Below are 16,285 nucleotides of genomic sequence, written 5' to 3' on the forward strand. Positions count from 1 at the left end.
TATAAATCTGGCAGAATGCAAGGTTAGCGTGTTGCACTTGAAAAAACTTAAGCCTTTTTTGAGAGTGTTAAATGTAAATTTGTCTTCAGTTGTATTACTTTGCACTTTTGAGGACTAAATCTCCTCTTTTTTATCCTTATAGAATAGTAAGTGCACTGAAAATAGTCCAAATGGTATCTTAAAGCAGAGCTCCTCATTCTTTTGGACAGCATGTTTCTCTCCAGTGACGTGGCATATAAAAATTGTTGTTCATTAAGACATGATGAGCATACAGTTCACCAACTAGATAATTTCTGAGTAATGTGTTATCTGGAAACCATGTTCACAAAGTCACCATTAGGCTTTTTTATAAAGACCACTAATCTTTATATTATTTTATTTTTAGATGTATCAGAATCCACTTATGTTTTAAATTCTGTTTTGGCAACCTGTCCTCCCCTTAGTCACTGGAAGTGGGCTCTTCTGATGTGAATTGCACAACTGACTCACAGCCAGTAGCTCTTCCATAAAACAATTTAAAACTTCAAATCTGTTTAGTGTGTTCACCTTTTTAACTTTTCAAGTCTAGACAACAAAAAAGATTTTTCTTGGTTTTGCATTCTCATGACGTCTGATCAAATAAAATACGACTTGATTTACCTATTAAGGGAAGCTTCTGAATAATTATGGGCTTCTTCTGTAGGTATATGGTACAGTGGCCAGGGGTTCGTATACTTCGTCGCCAGGAACTTGATGCTTTCCTTGCCCAAGCATTGTCTCCAAAGCTCTATGAACCTGACCAGCTGCAGGAACTCAAGGTAATTCTTAACTATAGCTTTCATGACTTAAGAGATTTATTCCCAGTTGATCCATGTTGTTAACAGTAGTGGGTGATGTATATGTGCCTGTCTCACTAAAAGCCTTGCATAATTACCTGTTCTTTCCAAAGTATTAATCTTCGTATTTTAAAGTGTTGCAAAGTTTGATAATTGGTTCTTGATTCAGGATTCAAAATATTTTTGCAGCTAAGTGTAGAAATGGAGAGAGACTTGAATAATCTTGAATGGAAAAATTCAGGAGGAACAAAAAGAATAGAGTTTATTAATACTCAGAGAATTGTAGAAAAGAAATAGAGGATTTCAAAAGGTAATGTCTCAAAGTTTCTGTTTTTTTCTTAAACAGTAGTATGATATGAATACCGCTAGCTAATCGATAGAGTTGTTTAGTCTGCTATCCTTATTGTAAATACAGAATGCCTGTCAGTCTGTGCAACATCGTCTTACTCTGGAGCATTTCCCTGTTCAACCTTCATATGCTCGCAGTGAAATTTCCTCTTCTAGCTTTTGAGCTAAAACATGCAGTATTTTGGTTCGCTTTTGCCTCGTTTGCTCTTTAAAATTTGTTCAGAGCCTACTATGAAGTTCTCTGAATAAAATGGTAGAATTTAGTCCCCTTTTTTTAAGCAAACATTGTTTCTGAATGGAAATAATTTTAGATACTTTTTCCTACATAATGTATCTTAAGCCCAATAGTGTATTTGATAACTGGAAGCTATGGGAGGTACTGGAATCTATAGGGAATGCACAACTGGAAGTGATCCATCTGACCTCCTGCCTACATAGATCATCACCAAAGCAGCGAGATGCTGATCACCTCTTCATCATGCAACCTCATGTTGAAGTCCCTTCAGATGGTCTTTCAGGTACTGTAGGGCTGAGGAAGGTCCAGCGACCGCTCCTGCTCCCAGCAGTGCCTGTACACATGCTGTCCTTGGTTAAATCAGCAAAGAGAAGGTGGTCCTTTTTCCTAAGTTTGTTCATATTCACATGTACACACTGCAGGGGAGCACAGACACAAGCAGCAGTCCTAGCATCGCTGCTCTCAGAAGAAAGAGTAATTAAGCTCATGCAGATTTCAGCTATTAGGCTTTTCTAAGGAATATTTTGCCACTAATACCAAATCTTCAAGAGCATTCTCAAAGCCAGCAAGTGACTGTTTCTCTTTTGTGGGTGACAAGCAGAATCTGGGTTGCATTCCCGCATGTAGCATCCTGGCAAGGACTACTCAGTCTCAATCTGTGATCCAAATCAGTCTGCTCATGGAAACCCAGAACTTAGCCACAGAAGTACTAATACATGTAAAGGGAAGAAAAAACTGCATCCACTTTAGAATCTGCTTGAACTTGTCACACAGCAAGTAGAGAATACATGTGTTAGCAGTCGTAATAGCACAGTTAACAGGAAAACAAAATCCTCTTCCCATCTACCAAAGAGCGAATGCCAACAGCAAAAATAATAAATGAATAAAATCCAATAGAAATACATTTGTTTGGCCTTTCCCTCATTGCTGAAAAGGATGTGATGAAACACAGGATCAAAGTAGCTCTACGTGCACTCAGAGGGTTCGTGCAAGATTGCTTGTTTGCTTCAGCACTTAGGACTGGATTGCTGATGATTTTATAAGCATATTAGATGCGTGAAAAGAGCATTTTTGAGTATTCCTCGTTGTGGCTAATCCCTTAAAAGCAGCCTAAATGTAGATCCTGTCCCTCAGGAGATTCACTCAGGTGGTTGCTGGAACTCCTATTCAAGGTGTTTACTAGATGTTGATGGTAGAAGCCCTGTGTGCTTGCTGGGCCTTTCAGAATCCCAGAGATCCTGGTCCAAAGGAGATGACAGGTATCTGTGTTGGATGAAAAGCAGTTTGTTCTCTTCAGGGCAGCACGTGGCCAACCTCTGTCAAAGGAATGAGCTGACAATAAGTTCTTCTGTAAGTTCAGAAGAAATGTACATCGGTCATCTGAGGTGACAAACGTTGCACTTGGCACAGTATAGCAGACTTCTAAAGTCTCATCAGAACCATGAGAGCTGGGTTCAAGACATCTACCCCAAGCTCTCCTGAAGTTGGGTAATTGTACCTGTGGGTATTGGTGGAAATTCAAATGTCAGTTTTATAGGCCAGGCTGGATGCATCAGACAGCAGCAGCGTATCGGCCACTTGGTCTTCAATGTCCGTTTTCAAAACACAACAAAATAAACAAGTAACATCCAGGGGCAGAGATTTTGGCAAGGATATCTGCAAAGGTTACCAAAGTCTTGCCTCTGTCTTAAGATTTGGTCCAAAGAGAAGGAAACCTCACTGTGAAATTTGCTGGTCTTAGATATCCAATAAAGGAATTCCCAGAGAAAATATTTTTTCCATTGCGACAGAGAATGAACGGCAGAGACAAGGCAAGTGATAAACAGTGTACAGTATTTTTGTTTAAAAGAAACTGTTCTTGGAGTTTCATTTATAAATCATACATGAAGAGCAGTGTGGATCGTTTCTGTAATAAGTGCTAGTTAACTAAAAGATGCAATATTTCATGCCATGTTGTTACTGTCCTCATATGAAGCAGCTGCTTCTGTTTTTGTTGAAGTCAGAAAGAGCAGCTGAGTTTGCACGCAGCTGCATATCTGCAAATCCATCTGGATAGTCTTTTGGATCTTAAAGGTTGCTTATGCATATAAGGAAGGTAATGTAGTTTAATTTTAAAATTTAATACCAAGGTCTTGAAAATGTTTCCAAGAAAGGGCTGATATTTTCAGAAGTATTTTCGAGAATAATAGTAGTGATGTTTTCTTATGCCAGAGTTTAAAACATATTTGCTTCCTTTTTGCTTCTGCCACCAGCAATTATTCACTATGTAATTCTACCTATCTGTCGTGCATTCTGAACAGAGCTGTTGTATGCATAAACATTACTTCGTTAATAAGAGATGCATTCTAACAGCAAAATCTTGAGTAGAGCTAATAGAAAACCCATTATAAAGGAGTTGGAAGGCAAATGTGGTACGTGGGAAGAAAAACTGAATGCTAACATTGAGTTCATTCCTGAAACTTTCTACAAAATATCTCAGAAGCACGTGATCATTTAAAATAAATCCTTTAAGGAAATTTTCTACTGTTAAATTCCTATAATTATCTTTAAAGCTTTTCCTTCCTATATCATGCTTTATCATGTAACATGTTCCAAAATGCTGTACTGCATATTTATCAACGACCTTAATGCAGCTAATGTATGCATCTCACATGGTTTAGACACCACATGCCACAAATTAAAGATGTGTATTTTATTTAAAACGTTTTATTGACTTCTTAATAGTGAATCAGGTTAAAACATTGAAATATTAGAAGTAATTTCCTGTGCTTTGTTGTTGAGAAAATGGAGGTTTTTGGTTTCATCTCTCGCTTCTGGAGCGGATGGATGGGAAGAGCAGCCTTCCTGAGTGTTGTGGTTTGCCATATACAGGCAACAGATTCTGATGCGTTCTTCTCGTCAGACTGACAGTTGTGTGTGGGAAGTCTGGGCGACCTTTAAAAATGGCTCTGTTTTCAAGAGTTTTGAAAACAATGTAACTGTTGGAATAACTTTGAACTGCATTTCATTATTATCTTACTAAATTTGCCATTTGTTGTTTTTTTTTTTTTTAAACAGATTGAGAATCTCGATCCCCGAGGAATTCAGCTGTCTGCTTTATTTATGAGTGGTGTCGATATGGCGCTTTTTGCAAACGATGCTTGTGGACAGCCAATTCCATGGGAGCACTGCTGTCCGTGGATGTATTTCGATGGAAAATTATTCCAGACCAAGCTCATCAAAGCAAGCCGGGAGAAAGTTCCGCTCATTGACCTCTGTGATGGTCAGGTGTGTAGTTTTAGAAGTGTGACAGGGTACCAAGTGTGCCAGATTTTCAAAAGCATGAGGTGTGGTTGGTTTAGCAGTTTCATGTGTCGTCACTTTATTTTTAAAAGGGAAATACGCTGTGAATGGCTAATAGGTATTTTTGAGCTCTATTTTGTCTCCTGTCTCTTGATGATTGAGGTGGCATTTTGGTAGAGTTATCTCTGCTCATTTGTTCAAGTACTCTTTTTGGGTCATGCTAGCACGAAAGTTGCAAAGATCTAAACTGCAGTGGTTTTACAGCAGAAGGATATTTGTGATTTCTAGCTTATTTTACAGACCGTGAAGTCATTCCTATGGTCCTCAAGCTCAAAATCTTTTCACATTTCTTACAGCTATCTTAAAACTACAAATGAATTACTTTTTTGCTGTATCTAAATCATGCAAAGTTACTACCTGACTATGAAAAAAGGAAACTGATAAAAATCAACAGCTTTCTCTATGACCAAAATATTTTTTTCATGCTTTGGGATGTATGAAATCTTAACAGAACAGCTTACCTCTTATTTCTAACAAGAGAAACTGATCATAAATTACATATTGATGGTGGCTGTAGTCCCTCTCAGGCTTGTAAGCCTCCAGCCATGTTTTAGCTTGTTTACACAGAGTTTGGGTTTTTGCACTGTTTAAAGAGCTGCATTAAACGTTTAGGAGAACACTCTGTTGTGTTGATGGAGGCTTCTCAGTTCCTTTCTGGAAAACCCTTTTTAACTTTAGTTGTTTCTGTGTTACTGACTTCTAAAGTGCCTCAGTGTTTAGACTCCCATCTCTCTACCAATATATAAAGATTTTCCTGTGAACAATTGGAATACTACTGAACTATTGGCAGGTATGCAAGACAGATGATTGGCATTTTCTAGCTAGCTTTACATATTTTGTTTGCAGTAGTTATCTACTGTTCTATTATCTTGCTTTCTTCTTTGAATCTGTGGTGTAAGTGTAGCTTTATGCAATCAAAATCAGAATTTTAACATCTCTCTGTGACTTCCTCTTTATTCATAGGCTGAGCAGGCAGCCAAGGTTGAAAAGATGCGTCAGAGCATCCTAGAAGGATTAAATTTCTCCAGGCAGAACCATCCTCTCCCTTTCCCACCTCCACCTGCCATGCCTTTCTATCCAGCTTCTATGTATCCTCGACACTTTGGGCCAGTCCCACCACCTCAGGGCAGGGGGAGAGGCTTTGCTGGTAAGTGATGGGACAGTGGTGTGAAACATGTTGGTGTGAAGCGTTACCTTGTCTTTCACATTCCCAAAACTATGAACCAATTTATTTGCCTATTCAATTTCATAGGAAAAATACATAAAAGCAGGTGGTCGGCATGTGCTTTCATGTGCCAATGACTGTATTTTATTGTTACCTTTATTTGCCATAGCCTAGCAGTACCAAATGTGTTGTACTGCTGTGTATTTCCTTCAGAATTTTTAGTAACTGTGCCAGATACATTTTTATTTTTTACTGCTATTGTATGAGGAAGGAAAAATGGAAGAATGGCTCAACACTGGATGAGATGAAAAGGCTCTTATTTGCACTGTACATTGCTTCAAAATGTTTATATTTATAAATATTAAGAATGTCTGAATTAATAGACACAGTTTAATTCTCAGGGTTGAAGACAACCTTTCCTCCTCCTTGCCCCTCTGTATTTTGCTACAGTCACTTAACCACTGGCACCCTTGACTATGAATACTGATACAACCATTCCAGGCTGTTTCTAGCATTATTCCCTGTCTCAAAATCTCTGGTGCCAAGGCCCATAGGTGCACTGATACTGGACATTGGGAGTAAGACATTCCTGGGGTGCCACAACTGTAGCCATCAGAGCTCCATGCCAAAAAAATGTTGCAAGACTCTCAGTGCTCATTATGCTCTAGATGTTGGGATGCCTGTTCCAAACCTGGGTCAAAGCCCTGCCCTTTGTGTGACAGACCCCGTACCCGCTAGGGCAGCAGGAAATCTTTGGCGAGGGCATCCTCGGCGGTGGTGGCTTGCTCCTGCACAGCATTGCCTACAGGAGCCCAGCCTGCGGCCACCCCTGCTGACTCTGGAAGGATGGAAGGAGGCAGCAGCATCTCTGCTAGGGGCCTTCCCAGATGCCTGGCCCCCTCACAGCTTTTCCCCTGTCTTTCTTTACCCTGGGTCTAACAGGAGTCTATGGCTTCGGAGGCCCTTATGGGGAAACAGTAGGCACAGGAGCTTACCCGGCCTTCCGGGTGGCGGCAGCGGCAGGACACTCCGGAGCCTTCTCTGGCAATGACAGCAACAGGACTAGCAAGTTTCAGGGCGGTAATTATACCCAAAACCCTTTTCTTAGAGCTTCTGGCAACGGCTTCCTTCACTTTACGGTTTGGTCTGAGGCTTTCCTACTGACTGCCAGTCTCCCTTTCTCCCTAACTGTCTCGGCTCTCCCTCTCTAGCGCCTGCCCAGGCCGCTCTCTGCTCTGCTCCCCCCAGGTCCTCGCCACCAGCCCCTCTCACGCCTAGAAACCCTCCTCCAAACACAGGATAGCCGTAAAACCTAGCGAGACCGTCTGTCTCCTGCGCTTCCAAGTGCGAGGGTGGAATCTGTAATCGGCTGAACTTTGCTTGAGTGTGTTAACAGTTATTTTCTAAAAGTCGGGGGCAGTTGAGCTTTTTGCAAAACAGCCTAACATAGAAATGACTGACTTCGGTGTTACTGCCAACCCATTCTTCGCTGGCATCAGTGTCGGCATGGACACAGGCATGGGATTTATGTACCTGCCTGTGTGCCTGTTGCTCATCTCCTTTACGAGGTGGGACAATGCAGACACATTAACTCGGATCCCCTGTTTAGGGTAAAAAGTTTCCATATATTTAGCTGTCTTTCTGGCCTCTGAGCTTTTATCCTAAAAGCAAACATACCTCTAATGCTTCTGTGCGTGAATAACTTTGCCCCCATAAACAACGTGCATTTGAAGCTGAAAAACTTGTACAGGGAAGTATGAACCTTTTTGAATTTAATCAGGTATTTAGGTCCTAGCATGTTAACTTTTGAAGACCAATTGTGGCTGTGAAATGCTGTGTTTTGTAACCCTTTTTAGTGCTGATGTTCTTACCAGTAACATCTGGCTCAGTTGCACTTAGCTAGATTTCTCAAAATATATATTATGCCTCAGTATTGATTTTGAAGGGCAAAACACAAGCATAAATATAGGAGCAACTTGAATAGAAGATATATTGGTATTTTAGACCACTGCAGTTTTAGCTGCTTTCTTGGTACGGGAAGGATAAACCTACCTCTTACACTCAGATCAATTTAAATGCTATATTTTTATAACAACTTAATGTTAGTAGAGATAATTCTGCTTAGTAAGTTGCTTATAGCAATTATAAGCTGTGTGTCTTGTGCTGATATTTGATGTTTGCTAAAAAGTGCTTTTAAACCTGCAAACATTACATCTTCATCAGGAAGGCAGGAACAGAATCATCTCCAGATAGCTTGTAAGATTTCGCTTCAGTTTCTTAATGCTTATCTCAAGTATGTTTTTCATTACTGAAACTGAAGGACTCATGGAAGATCTTCTTTCTTTTCAGAATTCATATCCATTTTTTAAAAAGGGGGGGAAAGAAAGACTTTTGGGGTCACAATACTTCTGAAAGACCACAAAATGAGAAATAATCTCCCAGTATCAAGAGGGAACTGTACATGTGATAAAATCTGGGCAAACCAGTCTTTCATTCATTCATTCATTCATTCATTCATTCATTCATTCAAACTTCAGTGTTATGATTGTGAAGATCAAGGTTTGGTTTTGCTTTTATGTGCAGGAGTCCAACCTATTCCTTCTCAGGGAGGGAAACTTGAAATTGCCGGCACTGTAGTCGGCCATTGGGCTGGAAGCAGACGTGGACGAGGGGGTAGAGGGCCATTTCCTCTGCAGGTCGTTTCTGTGGGAGGACCAGCAAGAGGGTAAGTGCAATCCTGTGGGACGTACTTTTCATACAGAATTAAATGAGTGGGGAAAAAAGTAAAACGGCAAAGTCGGAGGCACTAGAAATTTCATACAGCGCATTTTAGGACAGATTAAGTAAATTATACCCACTGAGTATTCAAGAAAAGCGTTTACATTCATTTTAAGATGGTTTTAAAGAGTTATTCAGGGGAGTATAAGCATTTTTATGTGCAAATAAAATTCACAGTCTGAATCTGATAAACAGAGGTGTGTGTGTGTATATATGGAGAGAGATATCTAAATATATATATATATACACGCACACACACTGGATTGTTTTGCATGAGGAAGTGACTTGGGGGCTTTCTTTTAAGTGAAATCAATAAATACATTATGCCCAGTCAGAACTATCACAGCACTCAGATATTTTCTTTGTTGTGGCAGAGCGTTTATTAAGAAATATGATAAAATTTGTAATAACTTCATCATGTAATTCTTCTGTGAAGCAGAAAACACCTGGAGGACATTTCTAGTTTAATAGTTCTCTGCTACAGTCATGATGGGAGATGTGCTTAAAAGAATATTAATTTCTTCAGCTCTTCCACTTCACTGCAGCTGAAATTATGGGTGCACAGCATTTCTGAAAAAGAAATACTTTGTTACAAAGAGTTCTTTGCTTTTAAGATAGTATTTTTTCCATAGGCGTAATTGTTCTGTGTCTTACAGAACTGTCTTACCATCCTTAATTAAAATTGTATCTATTACAGGAGACAATCCCAAAGTAATGTAATATATATATTATGTCTGTCTTTAACTAAATTAAAGGACTGGAGTAAAGTAAGTGTATTTATGCCATCTTGACCTAGGAAGCAGCAGTCTGAAAGAATAAGTCTGAACTGCATGAGTTCCTCTCTGTCGATTAATCCAATGTGCACCATAGACCATAGTGCTAAAGTCAGCCAGCGCCGTGGAGTGCCTGGCTTGTTGGACTGTGAGGAAGCGGTTGGATCTGAAGCCCTGGGAGAATGGGAGCAGGGAGAGAAGCAGGAGCTGCCGGTGTGGGGACAGGGAGAAGGAAGAAGAGCAGAAACAAAGATTAAAAAGTTGAGCAGCAGCAGACAGCATCGGTGTAAGAGCAGAGCTGACACTCTGAGGGGAGCAAATTTAGGTAGGAACATTTTATTCTCTGGAATGAGATTCAGTTGCCAAAACATAAGCATCTGGTGGTGGTTTTGAGGCTTCAGACAACTGTCAGCTCACTGTGCAGGGGTCCATGGGACGCCTGTGCTCTTCAGGGCAGCAGCTGGAGACCAAAGGAGTAAGCTAAGGTGTGGGTGCTGAGGCACGGGGCTCCTTTGTGTATTTTAATCTTACTCCTCAGTTTCAGTGGATGAAATAGCATTTCTCACCATTTAAATGAGGTTAGTGTGTCGTCATAAGTTCTTTTTTCATGAGGATCCACAAACAGAAGAATCTGGTTTACTTGGAGCTTGTTACTTTTCTGCTGTTCAATGCCCTGACGGCAGCGCTGTGTGTGGACAACGTCCGGGGAAGGCGTGGTGTCGAACTCCTAGACCACGGTCTGACCAAGGCACCGAGGGGCAATCTGGAGACACCTTCAGGCTCAGACCTGGCTCACGTTCACACCATTGACTTCTTCACACGGCAGCAGTTCCTCCGTTTTCTGAAGAAGCAAATGCATGAATTTATGCAAAACATCAGTAGCCAGCAACTAACTCTGGCAAGTCCTAAATTGAGAAGCCTCCCTTATCTGGGAAGCGGTCAAATCACTGAAAGGGTGTTACTGCCCCGGTAATTACCTTTACAATGGAGCAGTACTATTCTCCAATAGTAGCCTTTGAGCTGGGAGATCAAATATCTGGCTTTTTTTTTCTGTTGAGGGCTATCAGGTTTGGGTGCAAGTTGTTACCTCAAAAAGACAGGAAAACTCTCGATGCCAGATCTTCCCGTCTCCATCAAATCATAACTGATGCTACATTTTTTACATCTAGAGTTTCTAGAATTAGAGGGGAAAACTACTGCAGGCAGCTTGTCTGTTTGTCATTTAGTTGATACTAAGAATAAAACCTGGTAGGAAAACATGCTAATATCAGTGTTGTGTGTAAAGACAGGTATTTTCAAATTGGGCTCCTTGTTCACAGCTGCTGTTTCATGCTAAAGACCACTACTAGGAGACTGTGCAGTACATTGTTTGCAGTTTATCACCTAGTCCTGCACACTTCTGTTTTATTTTGTGTTTGTTTCAGCAGAGGGGATCATATCAGGCTTGTTTACACCACTGTCTCGTGTCTCTGTGCAACACTGAACTTGGATGTTGTTGTTCTTGTGTAAAATTACACCAGCTGCTTTTTACTGGCTTCGGTCCATCAGTGTAGTCAGTGTGATTTTCTGAGTAGGAACAACCTTAATTCGGCTCCCTGAAGGGTACATCTTCACCTCGTAAAAAAAAAACAAATTAGCAAATAGGATAGGTAAGTTCTGTTAAAATCATTGCAAAGGATGCAGTGAGAGTTACTCTGCTATCAACTCTTTCCTCTTTTTGTTCTTTGCTGGTTTTTTTTAATCCCATTATTTAATTTCCTGCCGCTCAGTGTGGGAATCTGCAAGACTTGCATGGCACAGATCCGTGTTTCTGATCAGTGCAGTGTACCAGTGCAGTTTTTGCGGCACAGCAGCAGAGGAAGCAGGAGCGCTATGGAAAAGCTCAGGCAGTTTTTTTGTACAGCTCCTGGGGACGTCGCTGGCATATGGGAATTGTCAGGTATATGGAAAATAAAACAGTTGAATTGCAGCTGTCATTTGTTGCCAGAATGGCAAACGGCAATTGCAACTGGACCTGCCAGCTTTAGAGGGGTCAGTCTTCGTGCTGGGACCTCCTGGGATCAGGCAATGGATTTGGAGGAAAAGTAGAGCAGTCACCTATTTCTAGTAGAGAAAATAAAAAAGAATTTTTAGGTGAGAAAGTCCTTGACATAACGATAAGGAAGTTGAGTTTCTGCAATTGACGGCATTAAAATAGATTTAGCTGAGTGAAAGTTTGTTTTGATCTGATCTAATCTTTATTGAATCAAATCAAAAAGCCACCACCTGATGTGTCCTGGTTGGAAGCCTCCGTTTGAAAGCATCCAAACTTGATAAACTGCTGCGTGTCAGCTGTGGCTGAAGCCTCCCTTCTTCCCCTCAGGTTCTTAGATAATTTTATATTCTCCCATCAAAACTGGAGCAATTTTATATTTCGCCTTCCTTTCTTTTTTCTGTCTAGCGTGTTTAGACATGCGAAGTGTTACTAAATGGGAGAAATGGCCTTCTAAATGGTTCAAATTGCGTATTTTTTTAAGGTGAAAGTATTTTGAGCTCTGTTTTTAAAATGCTGTAAGGATAATTTGACACATTGAAAATGTTTCTGCAAAGCTTGAAAGTACTCCTTTATAGCTTCTCTGGAAATGAAATATAGAAATAGTCATTTTACTGCTATGAAAACAAAAGGCTTGTTAGGTTTCATACGCTTGCAAGTAGTAGGACCCTATAATTCTGAATTAGTCATACCACATCTGTAAAGAAATGTAAATGTTAGTCACTAGACGCTAAAGCTAGGGAAAAAAATCTTCCAGCAAAATAAATTCAAAGTAGTTTTGAACAAAGCTGATACGTATTTTTCTTTCTTCTTTTTCCTCTAAACATACAGGCGTCCTAGAGGAGTTATTTCCACTCCAGTGATAAGAACTTTCGGAAGAGGCGGAAGGTACTATGGGAGAGGTTATAAAAGCCAGGGAGCAATTCAGGTAATAAAGCCGTGTGCCTGACTTCAACTCACGCTGTAGTTTACAGGCTGCTGTGGTGTGGATTTCAGCCCAGTTGATACTGACAAGCACAACTTTAAGCGATAGAAATGTTTCTTACAATGCTCTTGGCTACCTGTTGAAGCTGTAAGCTGCACGGCCAGTGGTGGATGACAGGCTAGTGTTGCATCTCAGTTATGAGCAAACTTTTGCTATAAGATGTGGGGAAAAGATGTATTTTGATATGAAGGCTGTGTTTACACAGCTCCAACCAGCTGTGGGAGCAGAAGGAAAGTTAGGAAAATGGGAGAGATACAAAGGTGAAACAAATTAACCATTAGTGTTCCCACCCCTACTCCTTCCCAGTTTCTTTTGTGGAACCATGGTCCAACCTCATGAGAAAGAGTTAGTAGTAGTGGAAGGATATTTGCTGCTGTGGCAGATCCTGAAGCGAAATGCAAAAGGGTTGGAGAATCAGACTGAAATCAGCCATTTGTATTTAACAAACAGAAAAGACACACCTGTGTTTTCACAAGAGACCTTTCACTCTTAATCTGAAAAGAAACAAACCCACGTATTTAATCTAAAACTTCACACTTACTAAAGCCTGTAAAGTCCATTTACCCACACGTGATAAATACTCATTGTCCTCTCTGCCAGCCATCTACCTAAGCAGTGTTAGTGCAGAATTTGGTGTGATTTTTCTCAGTAGCAGGGCTGGTGATCCTGATGCTAGAGAACAAGAGTTTGTACTCACCTGCAGAATCTTTCAGCAATTGAGAACAGTACTAACCGTGCTGTTTCCGCTGTGTAACAGTTCAGATGATGACCTGATGCAACGGTTTGCTGTTACTGGGCTGTATGAGGTGTCCATATCTGCTGCCGTCTCTTAGTACTTGACTTTGTTAACAGTGTGACAGATCAGCACGTTGCTTCTTAGCAACCCCACCAACTGCTGCTGTTTTGGTGTTTAAAGCCTATTATGCTTCTGGAATGCTGAGATTCATTGTTGCAGATACTTAAAAACTAAATATATGTTCTAATGCTGCATAAATCTGTTTTTTTATTGCAATACTCGGTCTTGTAAGACTCTGCTCTATGCTTTTCTTGTGAAGTCACTTTCCTAGTCTCAGAAGCATATAGGCTGGTAGAGATAAAATTGCATGGTACTTCTGCACTTCTTTAAAAACTGCCTGAAATAAAGGTTTGGCTTGTATTTGAGTAGCATGTAATCATATCATTAAATTACAATGTATATGAACCAAGAAGCAGAGTTCAGCCGTATATTGATTCTCAGTTTTGGTGTTTCCAGACGTTTATGTAGCTCTTACACTGTGAAATAACCGAAGCATCAATGTTAGAAAGGGCATTTTACCCCAGGGGCATCAGAAGGCAAGGCTAGGAGGCTCTCAGAAATACTGGAAACTCTCCCTCCTCTGTGCTGTGCTGTTTATTTTGTGTGCCCCCTCTGATTTCAGCGGTACATCGTATTCAGTATCCGCTTGCGATCCTTCTGCACTGCATGCTGCCTGTTAATAACGTCGTCGTAGCAGGTTGTGATTACCTAGCAGTGGTCCTTCAGTAATTTTCTTCTTTTTTTAAAAAATAGGGCAAACCTCCTTACGCTGCTTCAGCAGAAGAAGTAGCCAAAGAACTTAAGTCAAAATCAGAGGAGTCTAAATCCTCACTTGTGTCTTCAGATGGATCCCTGGCTGAGAATGGAGTTGTGACTGAGGAAAAACCAGCTTCCCAGATGAATGGGAATACAGGAGACATCAGGGCTTCCAATCAGTCTGAAAGTGCCTTGAGTAATGACTCTAAAATGTGCAATACAAATCCTCACTTAAATGCACTAAATGCAGACAGTGTTTGCCATAAAGATGATACTCTTGAGGCCACTGTCTTAAAAAAAGAAGAGTAAACTTATTTTTTATAGAGGGTGAAGGATGTTGGGAAGGGTCAGGATTAGGAATATCTGGAAAGAAAGAGAGCCTACAGTTACGTACATTTTTTCCTTTCCGTAAGAGAAAAATGAGGACTTTGGAAATTCGGATCCCTCTTTGATGTCAGAGATTTAAACAACACATTTTTTTAGTTTTAACCAGTTGTAGTCAAAATGCTACAATAAAACAAAAAAGAAAGAGAATGAAGAGCATTTGACTCCCGCACTTAAAATGAAGTATACATAAAGTTTAAACTGGTTATGACAAAAGCTTGTAGTTTTGTTTTTTGAAATATAAAGAAAACAAATTTTGGCAGTCTTTAAGTATATATAGCTTAAAATATAATTTTTAGTACTTGGCACCATATGTATGCCATTATATTTGATTTTGCATTACTGTGTCACAATAAAGCTTTCTTTAAGGCTTTGATTTCATGATTATGGGGGGAAAAAGGCACAACCACAGTTTTTTCTTTCTTAAATTTCATCACCGTTGACGTGGTTCTTTTGTGTTCAAATGTGCAAACTATCGAAACTAAAAATTATAGAGTAATATTGCAGTTCTGCTGATTTTAAATATACATCATACATACTTTACAAGCAAGTTAAATGGAGATAAACTTGAAATCGTGGAAGATGCAAATGACCTTTCAAAACAAACACAATGTGTTCTGAAACTTTTTGTGACTAATACCATGCATCCGTGATCAATGAACTATGTGGTTTTGAATCAGACGTAGACCATTAGTACTACTATTTGAGCTAAACTTCTGCATGGTTCATAATTTTTAAAGTGTGTAGTTAATATTATGCATGTTATTGTCCTCTTTCTTCCATTCTTACAAGTACTGTGCCCATTTGCAAAACAAAAAGCTAATAATCAGTAATAGTCCTATAAAAGATGTTAACTATGTTTAGTCATTGACTGATCTTGCTCTAACCTTAAAATTTTGTGATTATTGACCTCTGTTGCATTTATTCTAAAACTTAAAAAAAAAAAATTATCTAGCCGTTTTGAATATCAACGTTACCCTGGTGTACTCATTGCTGTATGCATTATTGTTCTCTGTTGCTGTTTTATGCCTTCATATTAGCAAATATGAAATTCTGTGAAAAACAAAAAAAAAAAGCTTTGATCTTCAAAAAAAAAAAAAGTACCCCCCTTCTGTAGCAGGAAACAAATGGCTTGTTCTTGAGAACTTTCCCATCAAGGATTTAGTATAAGCAAATATACCTGTATCATTTTGATGTTTTTGTTAGTGTTTCCAAACTTAATGTACTTCAAAATCAGAATCATTTCTTTATATTCGTTTTCATATAATTCTCCTGATGCTCTTCATCACACATTAGTGATCAGAAATGAGGTGTAATTCCCCATTCCCTGCCCGCAAGAGCTAAGTAGGTATCTTAATGTAAGTTGAAGGGAGTTCTGCCCCAACTCATGGATTGTGCAAGAATGAACTACTGTTGGGTTTGGTTGGTTGTAGATGGATTGTGGTGTGGTGTATTTGAAGGCTATTGAATGCAACTTACAGTGCTTAATAAAAATCTTTATTCTTTTAGTATAAAATACTGTATGCCTTTTTTGTCAAGTATTTTTTTAATTAACATTGTAAATAAAAGTTTTCCTATGCCCAAATAAAGTGAGTGAGTCAGCAGACTACGTGATGTCCTCCCGAACGATGGAGAAGGAAAACCCAGCGCGCTGCCGGGGAGTACGGTGCTGGAGCGGGGTGATGCTTTGTCCTCCTTGTTTTGTGCGGCAGGATGGTTAATAAGATGCAAATATGACAGAAAGAACAGGGGCGGTTATTTAAAGAACCAAGACCAAAAGACCAAGCCCAGGTGCTCCCATGTTTGAAATACAAGATGATCCACACCACCACTATCTCCTCATAGCTGAGAGCAAATTATTCTGTTACATGGGAGT

At 39.8% G+C, this 16,285-nt stretch overlaps 1 protein-coding gene across 1 annotated transcript in view; it reads left to right on the forward strand.

Annotated features, from left to right (window-relative positions):
• The window catches only part of FAM120A (family with sequence similarity 120A), a 31,726-nt gene extending 15,732 nt beyond the window's left edge, over window positions 1-15,994 (forward strand). Inside the window, exons 7-13 of the mRNA XM_010194674.1 lie at window positions 683-797; window positions 4,456-4,665; window positions 5,704-5,887; window positions 6,848-6,985; window positions 8,489-8,630; window positions 12,320-12,416; window positions 14,023-15,994. Coding sequence (XP_010192976.1) covers window positions 683-797; window positions 4,456-4,665; window positions 5,704-5,887; window positions 6,848-6,985; window positions 8,489-8,630; window positions 12,320-12,416; window positions 14,023-14,334 — 1,198 coding nt within the window. The 3' untranslated portion in view covers window positions 14,335-15,994. The remainder of the gene's footprint in view (window positions 1-682; window positions 798-4,455; window positions 4,666-5,703; window positions 5,888-6,847; window positions 6,986-8,488; window positions 8,631-12,319; window positions 12,417-14,022) is intronic.
• The last annotated feature ends 291 nt before the right edge of the window (window positions 15,995-16,285 follow it).

Source organism: Mesitornis unicolor, unplaced genomic scaffold (genome assembly GCF_000695765.1).
Source record: "Mesitornis unicolor isolate BGI_N332 unplaced genomic scaffold, ASM69576v1 scaffold3871, whole genome shotgun sequence".
Classification (NCBI taxonomy): domain Eukaryota; kingdom Metazoa; phylum Chordata; class Aves; order Mesitornithiformes; family Mesitornithidae; genus Mesitornis; species Mesitornis unicolor.